The sequence below is a fragment of the Podarcis filfolensis genome, assembly GCF_964270895.1.
Source record: "Podarcis filfolensis genome assembly, chromosome: 16".
Classification (NCBI taxonomy): Eukaryota; Metazoa; Chordata; class Lepidosauria; order Squamata; family Lacertidae; genus Podarcis; species Podarcis filfolensis.
The window spans coordinates 19,273,790-19,291,527 of record NC_139620.1 but is presented as its reverse complement, the minus strand read 5'-3'; the positions used below and the strand labels follow the sequence as shown (position 1 = coordinate 19,291,527).

At 47.4% G+C, this 17,738-nt stretch overlaps 1 protein-coding gene across 7 annotated transcripts in view; it reads right to left on the bottom strand.

Annotated features, from left to right (window-relative positions):
- NOS1 (nitric oxide synthase 1) overlaps positions 1 to 17,738 on the bottom strand; it is a gene marked incomplete at its 3' end in the record, with an annotated part of 182,931 nt that overhangs the window by 21,500 nt on the left and 143,693 nt on the right. For all 7 annotated transcript variants that reach the window (XM_083589715.1, XM_083589716.1, XM_083589717.1 and 4 more), the window contains 11 exons: positions 16,259 to 16,344; positions 12,452 to 12,596; positions 11,671 to 11,775; positions 10,442 to 10,500; positions 9,260 to 9,376; positions 8,090 to 8,264; positions 7,075 to 7,213; positions 5,813 to 5,891; positions 4,951 to 5,144; positions 3,208 to 3,377; positions 817 to 1,027 (listed from right to left, as the gene is read on the bottom strand). In XM_083589715.1, the coding sequence (XP_083445841.1) occupies positions 817 to 1,027; positions 3,208 to 3,377; positions 4,951 to 5,144; positions 5,813 to 5,891; positions 7,075 to 7,213; positions 8,090 to 8,264; positions 9,260 to 9,376; positions 10,442 to 10,500; positions 11,671 to 11,775; positions 12,452 to 12,596; positions 16,259 to 16,344 (1,480 nt within the window). The remainder of the gene's footprint in view (positions 1 to 816; positions 1,028 to 3,207; positions 3,378 to 4,950; positions 5,145 to 5,812; positions 5,892 to 7,074; positions 7,214 to 8,089; positions 8,265 to 9,259; positions 9,377 to 10,441; positions 10,501 to 11,670; positions 11,776 to 12,451; positions 12,597 to 16,258; positions 16,345 to 17,738) is intronic.

Here is a 17,738-nt window from a genome sequence, read left to right as displayed (position 1 = left end):
GAACAGCTCTTACTGTCAGAAAGTTCTTCCTGATGTTTAGTCAGAATCCATTTCTTGCAACTTGAAGCCATTGGTTCAGGTCTGACCCTCCAGAGCAGGAGAAAACAAGCTTGTTCCCTCTTCCATGTAGCAGCCCTTGAGATATTTGAAAATGGCTACCCTATCTCCATGGTGCTGGAGGAGACTCTTGAGAGTCCCATGGACTGCAAGAAGATCAAACCTATCCATTCTTAAGGAAATCAGCCCTGAGTGCTCACTGGAAGGACAGATCCTGAAGCTGAGGCTCCAATACTTTGGCCACCTCATGAGAAGAGAAGACTCCCTGGAAAAGACTCTGATGTTGGGAAAGATGGAGGGCACAAGGAGAAGGGGACTACAGAGGACGAGATGGTTGGACAGTGTTCTCGAAGCTACCAACATGAGTCTGACCAAACTGTGGGAGGCAGTGGAAGACAGGAGTGCCTGGCGTGATCAGGTCCATGGGGTCACAAAGAGTCGGACACGACTAAACAACAACAACCGTATCTCCTCTCAGTCTCCTCTTTTCCAGGCTAAACATACCCAGCTCTTTCAACTGTTCCTCATAAGGCTTGGTTAAATGTGCATTTTGTAATAAAATAATAATAAAAATCCAACTCAAGGTCAAACACAGGAAGCTGCCTTAGAATGATCTATCTTTCCAGTTCAGTATTGTCTATATGCTGACTAGCGATGGCTCCCCAGTATTTCAGACCAGGCCTTAAAACTAGAGGGACAGGACCTGGCAACTTCCACACACAAAAGTGATGCAGCCACTGAGCTGCGGTCCCAATTTACCTCTGGTGCGATAGGAGACCACGGCTACCGTGAGGTGGACCTCTTCGGGGTACATGTCAGGGGAGGAGCTAATGGAATAGTAGCGAGGCTGAAGCAGCGGGAGCTGGGTCAGCAAGAAGGTGGACGGCATCTGCACGGATGGGAACTCTTCCAGAACTTCGACCATGGTGGGGTTCTTGGACCATTTCCACTCCTCGTATTCCTGCAGGCCCTGCACATAGGGGACACAGGAAGCTGTCAGTTTGCATTTCTTACTGCAGAGAGTTTTGATCTGATGTGTGGAGATCTTTCTTATTCTACTTCATTCAAGAGGGTTCTGGAAGCTACTCTGTGTGAAAGGAACAAGCAGAAAGTTCATGATGTTTGGGTTGTTGCTTCAGAGAAGCTGAGTACAGCTGGCTTCAACTGGTTCGGTTATCTCGGGCATCCCCAACCTGTGGCCCTCCAGATGTTTTGGCCTGCAACTCTCATGATCCCTAGCTAACAGGACCAGTGGTCAGGGATGATGGGAACTGTAGTCCAAAACATCTGGAGAGCCGAAGGTTGGGGATGCCTGTGTTATCTCTTTCTCTCAAGGTCATGCTGACCGTAATAAGAGGCCAGAAGGAGCCTGGGTTTCACTTTCTCTTTCTGTCTCTCTTACCATCTGGTGTGGTGTTCTGTACAAAGGATGCTTAGAGTTAAGGTTTTAGACTTATAAGTTATTGTAAGTTTAAATTAAGTCTGCTGCAACTGTATTTCTTAAGGACTGTGCCAGTGCCAGATTTATGTATACGCTAAACAAGCTATAGCTTAGGGCCCCACTCTCTTGCCCCCCCCCCCGCAAAATTTCACTATTAATATACTTCTTCTTAATTGTACTTCAGTTCAACAATTACTTTGATAAAATACATATTTTGTACAGTAATGTGCAAATGGCTTTAGATACCTATTAGGTCCATAAATTACCATATAGCACATATTCAACACACAAAAACAGCGACAATTTGTTGTTGACAAAGGACAGCTGGACATATAAAGGGCCCCATTACCTTCAGTAGCTTAGGGCCTCATCAAACCTAAATCCGGCCCTGGACTGTGCCAATCCTGAATGTATTGGATTTGTGCCCGTTATGCTCATTTGCCTTCAGTAGCAGTAAAGCTCTGTTGGATGAAATATTAATTGCCTCTGGTCTATTTTTGGGGGAATCCTGCAACATGTTTAAGTTTTTACTCTGCTAACTATATGTTGGAATCTGCTCTGGATCAATATTGAGTAGAATTCAATGACAGAGGCTGCCTTAGATGGAGTCAGCCCATGGGTATCTGACTGGGGGATAGAATATAGCCATCATGTCTGGTAGGCAATGATATCCGCCTCCACGAATTTGTGTAGCCCTCTGTTAAAGATGTTCAAACTGGCAGCCATCACTGCTTCCTCTGGCAGATAGTTCCACAGGTTAACCACACGCTGCATGAAGAAGCAGGAGGGTGAATTGTCTTGCCTTTCATGGATGTGTCTAACTTCGGTTCATTCATTTCAGCAACTCTGCTCTGAGTTAGACCTAGTTGTTGTTTTTTTTAAAAAAATACACCTACTTTTTATTGACACTTATCAAAAGATATACAAAAGTTCATGCCTAATACAAACTATATTTTTTTATAATACACCAGAATAAAAGAAATACTTTTAAAACCTAATCTAGAAAAGGAACAGGAGCGAGAGAGAGAGAAAGAGAGAGAGAGAGAGAGAGAGAGAGAGAAAGAAAGAAAGAAAGAAAGAAAGAAAGAAAGAAAGAAAGAAAAGAAAATGGAAAAAGATAGAAAGACTTCTGGTTCTTTGTCAGCTACTTACAGTATTCACTCATTAACTCATAATCAGTTATTCTGTTTTCTATAAGCCAATATTTTTTCAATCTTTAAATCCAGATATCCCGAATTAATTTTCTTGTTCACACAAAAGAAGTCCGTAAGAAGTTTCCAATCCTTAAGAAATGTCAATAGTGGTTTTTCTCTAATTAAACACGCTAAGTTTGCCATCTCAGCCAAGTCCAACAATTAAGACCTAGTTGTGATGCATGACTGGACGGATTGATTGACATCCCTTATTGCAGAACCTGAATCAGTCTGCATGTGAGGGGCGAAGAGCTGTATCACAGAATAGTGGGATAATCAGCCTCGTGTAACCAACGCACTTAAGTCTAATTAGTGCTGGAAGAGGTTAATACCATAGAGGAAGATGTCCTGCCAGGATTAGCTTTGTCACTTCCTCCCTTACCTTGGGAGGTACCAATCCCCCCTGCACCAATGAGAACATATAACAGTTCATTTGCAGCTGCACCTGCAAACATAATACAAGTATGTAATATACAGGGCAAGGTTCTCGCACCCCCTTCCAGACTGCAGACTTACCTTGCTGAGAACCTGAAGGCGCTTCTTTTCTTTCTCACTGGTTGCCAGCAAAGCAAATTGCTGCAACAGGATTGGCGTGGGAGGGGTGGTGATGTCCAGGTAATATTTGAAGGCCTGGAAGATGGTACAGGGAGGGACGCGGTTCTCGTCTGTCCAGTTGCTGATGACACCTGTCAAGACAGAAGCCAGTTGGCCTGCATTGAGGCTGGTCTATTGGGGCAAGTGGCCTTTTATCCATTTTGGATGGGTCAAATATGGATTTAAGATGAAAACCACTTACCACTTTTCTGTTAGGAACTGTCATGGTATTGACGGAGAATGAAGGGGAGGAGGAGAGGAGACAGGCAGAGGAAGGGGGCAGGAAGTGGCAGTGGAGGAAAGAAGGGAAAGCAAGGAGGAGGGACAGCTCATAGATGTTGGAACAGTGAAGCAATGCCTGTTCCGTCTGCCCAGGAAAGGAGAGTGTTAAAGAGGAGGGGACAGAGACATCACATGAAAATTCCACGTCTTTTCTGTTGGAGAAGGGGCGGGCGTAAGGCACCCCAAGAATCTGAGCCGGAGGATTCAGATGCATGATTGTAACATGCTGCTTGTACAAATGTAAAATAAAGACTGTATATAAGACTGTATATACGCGGAGAGCGTTCACAAGCCATCACAGGAACACAGGAAGCTTCCTTGTACTGAGCCACTCTTCGTCCATCTAGCTCAGTATTGCCTACACTGACTGGCAGCATCTCTCCAGAATTTCAGTCAGGTTTTCCTCCCAGGCCTCCCCAGAGATGCTGTTGGGTATTGCACGCAAGGCAGGTACTCTGCCTCCTCATTTCGCCATATCACAGTACTGGGAGGAGTCCTTGGGTTTCTTTCAACATATCTGGCTCAATAAAGTAATGTTTATTCTCACTTCACTCCTAAATTAAGAGTATCTTGGGCTGCAGCTAAAACAGTGCCTTTTATCAATTTCTGAGGGGCTGAATATGCAAAGCACGTACCATTTTTCTATCAGTAGCTGCTCCCTTCCCCATTTCACAAGGCGGAAAGGAGTCCTGAACTTTGCTGTAAATACTTGGCTCGATAAAGTAATGTTTATTCTCATTTCTGGGAAATGGACTCATAAATTAAGAGCATCTCAGGGCTCAGCGAAACCTATGGATTTTGCCTCCATTTGGTGGCCATTTGTTACATGTTTGACAGGCCAATTGTGGGGATGGCAACCTCCGATGAAATATGGCTTTATTTGGTATTCATAACATTTGTTTTGTATTCTCTCTGTATCAGGTCAGTTTTTGTTGTAACATCGAACGCATTGTGTAGTCTCTCGAGAATGTAATTTATTACCCTGGCTTTTTTTGGTACCGTTTCCCCCAACTCTTTTATTTTATTTCATATTTCTAACTGGATTGTTGTTATAACTTCATTATGAAGTCTTGAATTTTTTATTTTTTTTAAAAAAAACTTTAGGAAGAAAAATGAAGGGAGAAAAAGGGTTGCCTTCAACTAGGTGAAACGTTGAATAGACCCAATGAGATTAATGAACCTCCATTAGTCATCTCCATTCATTTCTGTAGGGCCTGCTCCAAATTTGATTAATGTTGGATGCAACCCTAAGTCTTCTACTGCAGGCACCCAAGCAAGCAAAATACAGATGCTGAAGCAACAAGGAATGGCTCCTACATAAAGAAGTCAACTCTGGCCAACCAGGCGAATTGAAAAAACAACAACAGCGCCTTTGCTCCTTACCTAAAGCCGTGTTCCTCTCTTCCAAGAGCTCCACCTTCACCAGCTGGTTGGTAGGGGGCGCATCTTCCAGCCGTTCGATCAAGGCGTTGACCAGGTCTTCGTGGTTACCTGGGAAGACGCCCAGGTGGTCTCCGGGTTCATAATGCAGCTCCTGGTGTCCGTTGGTGTGAAGCCGGAGGAAGATTGTGGAGCGGCTAAAGCAAGTGAGTAAGGAAGGCTTTGGGTGTGCCGCTCTTTGCAGATAAAATCCCCCACTTCTACAGATATTAGGTAGACCTTGCACATAGCACATTTAGGTAGTGGTTCTCGGTTTGCTTCTGGGCTCATGTTGGTGTCGAAAGCCCTAAAGGACCCAGGCTCTAAATATCAGAAATGCCTCCTCCATCTCCAAAGACCCTCTCAAGCATCAAGACTGGCAGAGGGGGCCCTCCAGGTAGTTCCACCACCCTCAAAAGCCTGGGGGCTGGTGGAGGAGAATATGTGTATTTTCAGGACCCACCCTATTTTTTGTGACTCTGTTTTATGCCTTTATAGTTTGGCGAGTGTCTAGGTGCCCAAACCAAACATGGTTACGGAAGGGTATTGGGTTCACATGCTAACACCAAGCCATCATTAAAGCAAATCAAGGTTTGGAAGCAGACAGCAGACCATGGTTTCAGATCATGGTTTGCTGTCAGAGAACAAACTGTGGTTAAGCCACTGGTCAGGGTTCACACATAACATTAAGCGATGGTTTAATGAACCATGGTTTGGTGCTCTGTGCGGACTAGTTCATAACTGAATGCAAACATGATGGATCCTGGGCCTAATCAAGCTCCTCAAACTTGCCATTTTTGGGCAGCGGTGAGCCTGCAGCTCCTACCTGGATTTGGGGCTTTGTAGATTCTGACGTGCCAGGAGCCGGGCTGCGAAGACTCGCTTTTTGTGGATGCTGTACAAGCCTGCGAATGAAAGAGAGTCGGTAAGTCTTGTTTGCGGGGACTAGTTGCAAGTGTCACGACTGTGGTTCAAGGACATATTCTGGCTGGTGGAGGGCAGGGCAGCACAGCACAGTATCAAAGAAGGTGCATACGGCCTAGAATGCGAAACCTGTCAGGCCATAGTGAGTCCCTGGGGCTAGAGCAGGCATAGGCAAACTCAGCCCTCCAGATGTTTTAGGACTACAACTCCCATCACCCCTAGCTAACAGGTCAGGGATGATGGGAATTGTAGTCTCAAAACATCTGGAGGCCCGAGTTTGCCTATGCCTGGGCCCACCCCGTTGTAAATACATCCAACATTATAAAAAGTACAAAAACACCACAAAACATTATTACAGCACCACTGTAGCAGTCGGCAGGGAAGTGTCGGCAGTGCAGTGGTGCTCAGCGCACTTCCCAGTGCTGAGCATCACTGCCAGTTGGAGAGAAGGGAAGAGGTATACGATATCTTTATTGTCATTGTCCCATACAGAAGAATGAAATTGAAAATCTACATAAAACATTCAAACCCCCCTAAAAACTCTGAAACCCCATTTTAAAATACAATATACTATAGAGACTCCTTATGCTGCATTTAGAACCAGAATTGCATTTGCGTAGAAACTGTTTTTCAGGCGGCTAGTCCTGGTCTTTATAACCCTATACCTTCTTCCAGAAGGCAGAAGCTGAAAGAGATCATTTATGGGGTGCGTACTATCCTGTGCTATCTCTGCAGCTTTCTTATGGCACCTGACAGCATAGATTTGATCTAAGGTGGGAAGAGTGCACCCGATTATTCTCTCTGCTGTCTTTACAACCCTGGACAGCATTGTTTTTCCCCTGGCCATACAGCTCCCAAACCACACACACAGACCATAAGTTAGTACACTCTCCACAGTACAATGGTAAAATGCCATCAACAGGTGAGGCAGCAAAGAGCTCAGGGTGGTGTGGGGGCAGCAGTGGAGCTAATGCGACACCATGCTTGCACCGCACCAAACTCCCCGCCACCTCTCCTTCCTGCTAACCTGCAGCGATGCTCAGATTTGGGAAGCCAGGTGAGCAACCGCCTCTCCACTCATGCAACCGCTACAGGGTAGCCAAGCCTGGTCAAGTCCTGCCTCTGAAAACGTCCCACCAGGAAGTTAGCGGCAAGCCACAGTACCTTGCGTCAGTTCGGGTGCTTCGGCAACATAGGTCAGGCGGAACTTGCTCCTCTTCCAGCTCCGGTCGTTGCTGATGAGGGAGTTGTTGGCTTTCTCGATGTTGACGTCGTCGCCCACGCAGAACACATCACAAGCTGCCTGCAGGACAAACCAGGTTCTCAAGGCAAAGCAAGGCAGGCTGGGTGGGTGGGTGGAAGAAAGGTGTCCAGCTAGGATTCCTCCCCTCGTCTCAGGACTCTGTTTTGGGCTAAGCAGAGCTGTGAAGATGTCCTGATGGTTGGCGAGGCAGGGCAAGCTCCCTCATGGGTCTCTCCTGCCCTAGTTGTGATTCCCGGAGGGGGTTGGCAGGGGCAGACCTTGGAGTCTCAAATTTCAGCCGCGCCCTGTGTGATGCCAAAATTCAGCGCTCTCTGCCTCTCACACTCTATTCTAGATAATAGTTGTGGTGCTTCCTGCAGCTCTGTGTCCAGGTCACACTCCCCTATCTGCCTCTGGGGCTGGAGAAAGAGCAAACAGAGCTGCTTCCTCTGAGAGGGTCTCTGCTGTCCATTCCCAAACGCCTCCTTCTCCTTCCTACCTCTCGTGACTGTGACTGCCAAATAATTCCAGTTCCTGATGGAATTGAGGGGCTTCTGACCCATTTATTGATCATCCACAGATCACGCCTGGTCTTTTACTGAGCCCTTGTTCCAATTTTCCTCATCACTTTCCTAACTGCAAATTAGTTTCTCTTCTCCTTTTTTGAGGCGGATTTGTTGCACTAGGGTGGTGCAGCTCTCTAAACCACTTTTTACTTGTGCAGATTGAAATCTCCAGGCTATGAGTTCAAAACACTCCCACAAATTTCTGATGGCTTGGAGGTGATGGCCCAACATCTTCCCTTTGAGGAACCCATTGCCCGTGAGCAGCTGCTTACAACAGGGCTGGCCTCGTGGCTCTGAGATACCCTCTGCCCAACGTCTCCCCGTCTTCTAATCCCTTCTCCAGGCAGGAGGCTGAAGAGAAGGTGGCTACCTTGAAGACCTTTTTGGCCCACGTCCTGAAGGATTCCTCTTGCCCACACAGCTCATCCCCCTCGCCCATCCTCAGGATGCGTTCTCCACCCAGCTCCTCCAGGAGCGTGTCCACGGCGCGAGCAAAGGCGCAGAAGTGGGGATAGGCCCGTGACCCCAGTCCAAAGACGGAGAATCTGTAGGACAGCAGGAGAGGTGAATCAGTCAACATTCCTCATTTCTCGTTTTTTCAATTTAATTTTTTTAAGGCCTCATGAAAACAAATCGGCATTTCAGTGTTGATTTCTCCTAATGTACCCATACTCATGCCGGACGTGGGTGGCGCTGTGAGTTAAACCACAGAGCCTAGGACTTGCTGATCAGAAGGTCGGTGGTTCGAATCCCCATGATGGGGTGAGCTCCCGTTACTCGGTCCCTGCTCCTGCCAACCTAGCAGTTTGAAAGCACATCAAGGTGCAAGTAGATAAATAGGTACCGCTCCGGCGGGAAGGTAAACAGTGTTTCCATGCGCTGCTCTGGTTCACCAGAAGTGGCTTAGTCATGCTGGCCACATGACCCAGAAGCTGTACACCAGCTCCCTCAGCCAAAGCGAGATGAGCGCTGCAACCCCAGAGTCGGCCACGACTGGACCTAATGGTCAGGGGTCCCTTTACCTTTACTTACCCATACTCATGCCATTCTCCCTTATATTTACCCATTTATTTCAAAGCAATTGTTTCATAATAACAGAATGCACTTTGTATGCTATGTCCCACTAACATATGCAGTTTTCTGCATGCTTTGCCGTACTGTATGCATTTTTGCACACGGAGCTAGACTCGATAGCCGCATCGCAAAATCCAGAGAACTGCAAATTTCGGAGGACGGCTTTGTTTTCAGTTTGCACATTCTTTTGGAAAGTGCAGATTGGGTTGGTTCGCCTCCTGCTGAGAACTTAATCGAAATTCCCCCATCCCTATCTGTACGCAAGGAAGCTGACATCAAGGTGGTGGCTGCACGGCCAAGCAGAGCCAGCAGGGGTCACTCTCAGCCCAACAGAAGGCCGTAGACAGAGAGTGAGATTTGTCTCTTGGGGCAAGATTATACTATGTCTTCCAGCTCCTGGACACTGCTGGATTGCAGCTTTGCAATGTGAGCTCTGAACTCCCCGCTGTTCACCCGCCCTGCTCACCTGACGTTGGCCAGCGGACCGGTGCTCTCAAAGTTGTCCCTGGCTTCAGGCCCGTCAGCCGAAGATTTCCGAGCATCCGAATACGAGGAGACGCTGTTGAAGCGCACTTTGTAGCTCCTGCAAAACAGGATGGTAACTCAGTGCCAGAGAATCTGTTTCGCATGTAGGTCAATCCCCAGGGCTGGGAATACCCCCTGCCTAAAAGCCTGAAGAACTTCTGCTTGTAGGCAATACTGAGCTAGATGCATTAATGGCCTGGACTTGGTATAAGACAACTCCCTATGCTTGTTTTATATTAGGGAAGAGTCATAGCTCAGTGGCAGAGTGTCTGCTTTTCATGCAGCAGGTCCCAGGTTCGAATCCTTACAACATCCCTGTAAGGTAGGCTCTACTGATAGTGCCACTAGACCTACTGAAAAAGTAGTCAGGAGATCTAGTTCTAGATCATTTGCATCAGGACGGATCTATTTTGGTTCTCAAGGTGCAAAGAACTAGCCCACTATGCTGGTCAAAGGAAGAGGCTCACTCCATGGACGCCTCACACCTAGTGGCTGCTCAGGGTAACTGCTTCCTAATTGGTGGTTGAGAAATCATTGGTGGATGAGCGTACTAGGAATTTTGCATTCCAAGCTTCTTGGTGATTTGCAGCAAGGGGTTTAGACTCCTAGTTCTTCAACAGCAGCAGCAACCTAATGACCTCCCCCACACACACCTGAACAAGGCTGCTGCAATCAAAGAAAGTCAAGGAGAAGACTTGATAGGGCAGGCTGGTCCATTAGGGCACACTGCCTTGTCAACCTCAGCCTGTCACCACCCAGCTAGCTGGAGCCCACCTGCCTGCCATCTTCCCTTTTAGTCTTATTGTTGCCCTTGCAGAACTCAACAGGGAGGAGGCTCTGGCTCCATCGGCTATTGGCTCTGGCGCCACCTGCTGTTGGGCTCCCTGGCTCCCACCCTACCAGTCCACTGGGACTTGTGTGTGTGTACAAAAAGACTGTGAGCTCAAATCAGTTCTGGCACTGAAAGCGAATCCCTATGCTCAGAATGTGCTCAGAAGTACCCTGGCCTTCAGTTCCTGTCTTTCTTTTGCACCTGGCTCTGGTTGATGGATCTTGGGGTTCCCGTAAAAAAACAAACAACCCACACAATTCATAATTCCTGGATCAGGGTTAGCACACCCACCTTCTCTCTTCGAGGTTGGAGTTGGGATTCCTCATTTCCATCAGAGCACAGCCAAATTTCTGGGAAATGAGGGGAAATGTAAACATGTGGGAGAACAGGCACATTGAACAGAATTAAGTTAAAACATTTGTTGTTGTTGTTTAGTCGTTTAGTCGTGTCCGACTCTTCGTGACCCCATGGACCAGAGCACGCCAGGCACTCCTGTCTTCCACTGCCTCCCGCAGTTTGGTCAAACTCATGCTGGTAGCTTCGAGAACACTGTCCAGCCATCTCGTCCTCTGTCGTCCCCTTCTCCTTGTGCCCTCCATCTTTCCCAACATCAGGGTCTTTTCCAGGGAGTCTTCTCTTCTCATGAGGCGGCCAAAGTATTGGAGTCTCAGCTTCACGACTTGTCCTTCCAGTGAGCACTCAGGGCTGATTTCCTTAAGAATGGAGAGGTTTGATCTTCTTGCACTCCACGGGACTCTCAAGAAGATCAAACCTATCCATTCTTAAGGAAATCAGCCCTGAGTGCTCACTGGAAGGACAGATCGTGAAGCTGAGGCTCCAACTGATGAAAAAAACAACAACACAAATCTGGACTGGGGGATCAGGGTTAGGAAGCTTCTTATGTTGCTCAACAAGGGCAGACCCCCCCACCGCGACTGAACTGCACCGCAACTTGCACTTCAACTCTCCAAAAGCCCTCACTGCAACAGGGGGAAATGGTCAAGTAGGATGCCTTGGAGGAGAAGCTCTATCGCATTGTGGGTGGTGCTTAGGACTGACCGAGCTAGGGATCATCTCTCAGCATTGCCTTCAAACCTTCCGCCAACATTTCCATTTCAGCAGAAAACATTAATACAGGGCAGTTAAAGCTAAAAAAATGTGGGCTGGGTTGGACCTCTCTTTTTTAAGTGGGTGCAGGGACCAATCCTGGAACGGTTACTTTTTCTACAGGCTAGCGGAGCCGCCCAGCCACAGGCAAGACTGTTTTGCAAGACTGTGGCTCCACCACGTCAAGTCTTCCAGAAGTACCACAACAAGTTGCCAAGAACAAAGCCAACATTTTAGGATGTGATCTGAAGGCACATGAGACCACTATCTTCCTGAAGCCAACGAGGTCTGGAGGGGACCTGAATTTCATTCTTATCGTCAATGACAAATTCGGGCCTTTCTGCTGCGGGGAAAGATCTGCAGACTGAGTCAACCTAACCCAACGAAATGAACAAGGAAAATCTCCCTCCTACCTCCCCGTTCTCTGGTGGGTCTCCGTTGCCAAAGGTACTTGTGACCACCAGCACGAGAGTTTCATGTTCCAAGTGGACAGTGTCGTATTCGTCCATCGACATCACCTGGAGAAAAAGGGCACAGAGAGGCTCGTGGGAAGGATCCTGGCGGCCGTCCAGGATGGAGTGACCTGTGGTGGCCTTCCAGATGTTGCCAACTCCCGCCAGGCCCAGCCAGCGTGGCCAACAGTAAGGGATGGTGGGAACTGGAATCAAACAATGTCTAGGAGTCCCAAAGGCTTGATTACTGTAACACGCTGTATGTGGGCCCACCCTTGAAGCTAGTGCAGATTTTTGGTTTTGTTCTTTACCACCCAGTGTTAATTTTATCAAACAAACACACAAATAAACTATATTTGTGCATGCTTGTATTTCGACTTTTCCTGGCTTCACGACAGGCTAGCTTTTAAATGCGTGCTTATCCATTTATTTCTTTGCCTTACGGAGAAAACAAAACATGAACAGTTTTATGTACAGGTGAGGGAAGTAATGGTGACTAGCCAGTTAGTACCTTCTGCAAATTTGCAGAACCATTCAGCACACTGCCCCCCAACCCAAACCACTTGCCAAAGCTTGATCTTAAAGAGGAAAAGCTTTCTTAAACACAGGCTGGGCTCTTTCAGACCAGCCCAACGGTTTGACAAAAGTTACATGTCTTTGCCCTCAAAGAAAAGCAGTTCAGCTCCTTGCGGGAGGGCTGGAGAAGTTGAGCTAAACTCTGGAACGACAGCTAGGCTCCTACCTTGGCATCAAAGGCATGCTTGAAGATCTCACACAGGGTTTTTGCATAGACCTGGGATTTTCCAGTTTCCGTGGCATACAGGATAGTGGCCTTGACTCTCTTTGCCATTGCCTGCCCCATCAGTTTGGCAGAGAACTTCACAGCCCTAGGAGGGTGGGGGAAAAGAAGATTTATTGACCTGGGAAGCTGATCTGATCTTTCCTCCTGGTTACTCTCAACATTTTTATCTATTTTTTTGCATATGCAGGGTGGAGTTTGCATTCAATACATTAAAAGGTAGGTGTGCACCCATGTGTTTGATGATAGGAAGAAAACCACAAGCACTGAACAAAACCTTCCAAGTAAAGGTGAATTGACTTTAGATGCTCCTTAGGTCTACACCTATGACTTATTTAAGAAGTGTACACCTAAGAATGTAACATTTGAATGAGACGTGGGTAAAACATACATCTTGCAGGTATGATTGGATCGACTGATTGCACTTATCTCCCATATTCCCGCCCCCCAAGGAGCTCAAGGTTCTCCCCCTCCTCACCGAATCCTCACAACAACCCTGGGAGGTAGGTTAGGGCTGAGCCGCAGTGACTGGCCCTAGATCATCCAGGGGATTTGAACCCTGGTCTCCCAGCTCCTAGTCGGACACTCTAACCACTATACCACACTGGCTCTCTGAGTGAGCTGGGGTGGGTACAGTGTCTGGCCAAGTCTTTTTAAAAAATCATTTTTATTGATTTTCCAATAAAAACATCCAATTAATATATCCAATCATAATACTTCAATTAAAAATAAAAAACTAAAAAAAAAAAGATCAAATTATAGTCCAAATTGTATTTATTAATTTCTCGGAGCTCCCCACGATCTGGATCTCTGAAGCATATCTCCAACGTCTGGCCAAGTCTTCATCATTGTCATTGGACTCAAATTCCCACCAGCCCCAGCCCATATGGCCTATGCCAAGGGATGATGGGAACTGTAGTCCAATGCCCTCTGGAGGCCCACCGGTTCCTGATACAGACAGAAGGTCCCCAACCAATTGGATAGCTCTGTTGGTTAGAGTCTGGTGCTGACAATGCCAAGGTTGTGGGTTTGAAGCTCGTATGGGACAGCTGTGTATTCCTGCATTGCATGGGGTCGGATTAGATGATCATCAGGGTCTTTTCCAACTATGATTCTATGAACACACAAACTTTGCACAGGTGAAAAATGACATTTTTAAGTAGGGACAGCACAAGTCATTGAAAAGATGCTCTCTTAACAGCAAGCGCCTCTGATCAGTTACTTGCAAGGAGATGTATGCTTTGCCTGAATCTTACTGGGCTAGTTTATTGGGGTGTCTGTGTTAGGAGCCCTGGCTAATGACCCATCGAGTCCAGCATCCTGTTCTCACAGTGGCCAACCAGATGCCTGTGGGAAGCCCACAAACAGGTCCTGAGTGCAATAGCACTCTCCCCTTCCTAGGTTTCCGGTAGATGGTATTCAGAAGGTCAGCGATTTGAATCCCCACGACGGAGTGAGCTCCTGTTGCTCTGTCCCAGCTCCTGCCAAACTAGCAGTCTGAAAGCAAGCCAGTACAAGTAGATAAATAGGTACCACTGTGGCGGGAAGGTAAACAGTATTTCCGTGTGCTCTGGTTTCCGTCACGGTGTCCCGTTGTGCTAGAAGCAGTTTAGCCATGCTGGCCATATGGCCTGGAAAGCTGTCTGTGGACAAATGCCGGCTCCCTGGGGCTGAAAGCAAGATGAGCACCGCAACCCTATAGTCGCCTTTGACTGGACTTGACTGTCCAGGGGTCCTTGACCTTGACCTATTCTGAAGTATATTGCCTCCAATGGTAGAGGCAGAACATAGCCATTGTCCAATCCTCTTTTCAAGCAATTGTTTTGCCCCCACTGCAAACCTCAGAATTTTCCTCAAGTGCGCTAATACTTTTTTTCTTCTCTCCCTTGAAAATGGGAGCATGTCTCTGTGTGTGCAGCTTATATCAACACCAGTTTTCACCCCCTTTCTTTGGGGGGGTGTGTGCTTACAAAAACGATTTGCATAAATTGAAGGCAGGGAAGAATCACAAAAGGTCACTGAGAATAAAAGAAAACGCTGGCAGCCTTCTAAAGGAAGCAGACTTAGCTTACCCTGCGCACAGCTTAAAATCAAAAGAATACAGGAGGGTAGAAAGGTATTTCCACCCAAACGATAATCGCCATGGCGCCCCGTAAAGCTCTCAGAATGATTGAGAAATGCCTCACAAGCCCCAGAGAGACATCGGTAAATGCAACTTAACTGGGTCAACGGGTGGCTCTGATAATCTTCAATAAACGAGAAAGGTTTGATTTTGTTTTATTTTTCAGGCCGGACTTGCATTTTTGTCAGACTTTTGGGGTGGATTGAATACAAATGGTCTGATTACCACGCAAGGCTGGCTCAAGAGATTTCGCCATGCCAGGTGAATTAATTTTGTAGTGACCTCGCATTATATATATATATATATATATATATATATATATATATATATATATAATCATTTGCAAACATCTTGCATTGTGCTCCCTCGTCAGGGATTTTTCCAGCCACAGTCCTTTTTGTGTGTGTTTCCTACAACAAAGGGAAGGCACATTTCTAAGAGATGGAAGTGAATTTTGCACATTTTGCACATTTGCTTGAACAGGCAGAGAGGAAAAAGGGATCACGATTATGAATGTGCATGTGGGAGCTGCAACCGAACGCTGCAGCCTATTCTCTCCTTGTAACAGGAGTGCACCTGCTCAGTGTTCTAGCCAGTCACCCTTGCCCTTCTCCAGGATACTCCCTTCCACCTTTGGTTTTCCATTTTTCTTTCCCAAACAGAGCTTGACTTCTGGGGGCCAGAATCAACTAACCTAGTGTGCTAGGGGAAACAACACAAGGACTCCTGCTAGCCCTGTGGGGATTGCCACCTCTCCACCCCACACACGTCCACATGCCTCCCCAAAATCTGCTCTATAGGATTGGAAGAAACTACCCACCCCCAGAAAAGAGCACAGTGGTAGGGTTTGATTTACATCCTATGCCCTTTTAAAATGTGTTTTTTGGAGGGCGGGGGTTTTTGGGGTTGTCTTTTTTATTTTTATTATGTAATTTGAGGTTTTATATCTTGATTTTATTCTGTGAACCGCCCTGAGACACACCCACACCCTGGGGTATAGGGCAGTATATAGATTCAATAAATAAAATAATAATAAGATGGCGGGCTGAACCTTTCTGGAATCATAGAATCGTTGGAGTTGGAATGGACCACGAGGGTCATCAAGTCCAACCCCATGCAATGCAAGAATCTTTTGCCCGACATAGGACTCGAACCCGCAACCCTGAGATTAAGAGTCGCATGCTCTACCAAACAGAGCTATCCCGGGATAGAGTTTGGATTTGATATCCCGCTTTATCACTACCCAAAGGAATCTCAAAGCGGCTAACATTCTCCTTTCCCTTCCTCCCCCACAACAAACAATCTGCGAGGTGAGTGGGGCTGAGAGACTTCAGAGAAGTGTGACTGGCCCAAGATCACTCAGCAGCTGCATGTGGAGGAGCGGAGACGCGAACCCGGTTCCCCAGATTACGTGTCTACCGCTCTTAACCACTACACCACACTGGCACACTGGGATAGCTATCCTACAGCTCCCAGGATTCTTTGGGAACAGCCACGATAGTTTAAAGTGGTATAATAGTGCTTTAAGCGTATGGTGTGGATGTAGCCATACTGCAGCACCCCACAAACAGAGTGTTTTTCCTATTCCCTTACTAGTTCTGGCAGACCCAGCAACGCAGTTCACTTACTTGGCTAACTTTTTAAACCCAATGGCTCTCTTCTTGGTGGGAGTGCCGTTGATGCCTTTCCAGATATGGGTGTTCCATGGATCGGGCTGGGAAGAAAAGAAAAGAACCCTGGATGAAAGGGAAGAAATTAAACACTCAAACTGAAGGGGGGTGGATCTGTCACACCCACAGCCAGAGCTGGTTTGAGTATATTTGTGTGGTCAGCACCAGAGACTTCACTGTCCCAAGGTGAGCAGTGGTGTTGCAAGGACACAATTTGGATCAGGATCTCACTGCTGCTCTCCCTGTTAACTCCTTACATATACTGAGCCGGACCAACCAATCCATTGGGCTCAGCATTGTCTACACTGACTGGCAGCAGCTCTCCAGGGTTTCAGCTAGAAGATATTTGTCCCTAGACCTACCTGAAAGTGCCGGGATTTGAACCCTGGGACCATCTGCATGCAAAGCAGGTGCTCTGCCACTAAGCTATGACACGTCCTTTTAAAATAATGCTAAGATTCCAGTCCTCAAGGTTTTGAAGCAAGGGGCAGTGGAAGCTGCTTTATATGGAGTCAGACCATTATTCCATCTAGTTCAATACTGCCTACACTGACTGGCAGTGGCTGTTTAGGGTTTCAGGGAGGAGATTTTTTCCCCCTGCCAGGCCTAACTGGAGATACCCAGGATCAAACCTGGGACCTTCTGCTCTTCCACTTAGCTGCAGCCCTCCCCTTCCTTGCTAGACAGCGCCCTAGCTATTCTGCATCTCCCGACCTCTGACTTGCTGGACACCTGTGAGGGCTGGAGTCAGATGCAGGTCAGCACTAAAGTAATCCATCACCAATGGCAATGAAGTGAACTATTCAAGGAAACCAAAATACAGCTCAGGCCTAGTGGTCTCGTCAATCCTTCCCAGTAGGTCTTGTCCCGATGACCCAGCTATGAGGAATGAAGTTCCCCACCTTCCCACCCCTCTCTAAGGTTCCTCTTCTCCAGGGTTTCCCCACACAGTCTCAAACTGCATCTGCACACCGCTAATCTCTCCTTTGCCCTTATCATTTCTCTGTGTGTTCTCAGAGACCAGGAAGGAAGGATCTGGTCGCAGCAGCAGGAGGAGACTCCCTGGATTCTTCAGCCACCTCTTGATCCCCCTCCTCCCCAACCTTTGCTTCATCCTCAGAGTCTGAACTGCTCTCTGGCACAGACTCTTCCTGCTCACCAAACCCTGTTGCGCCTCCAGCTTCTGACACCTCCTCCTCCCCCTGGCTGTCAGGGACCATGCTGAGGAGGGCTGCACTGAGGAGGAATGGTGCGAGCCACCCCCTCCTCCTGATCCTGAATCTTCCCAGGAGCAGGAGGACAGTATAGATTTGGAACAGTGGCTTGCCGAGGGGCATAGTTCAGAAGGCAAAAGCTGGGAAATACTGGATGGGGAACAGCTAGCAGAAGAAACACTAGGAGAGAGAGAGTTAACAGATTCACAGTCTCTGGACAGCAT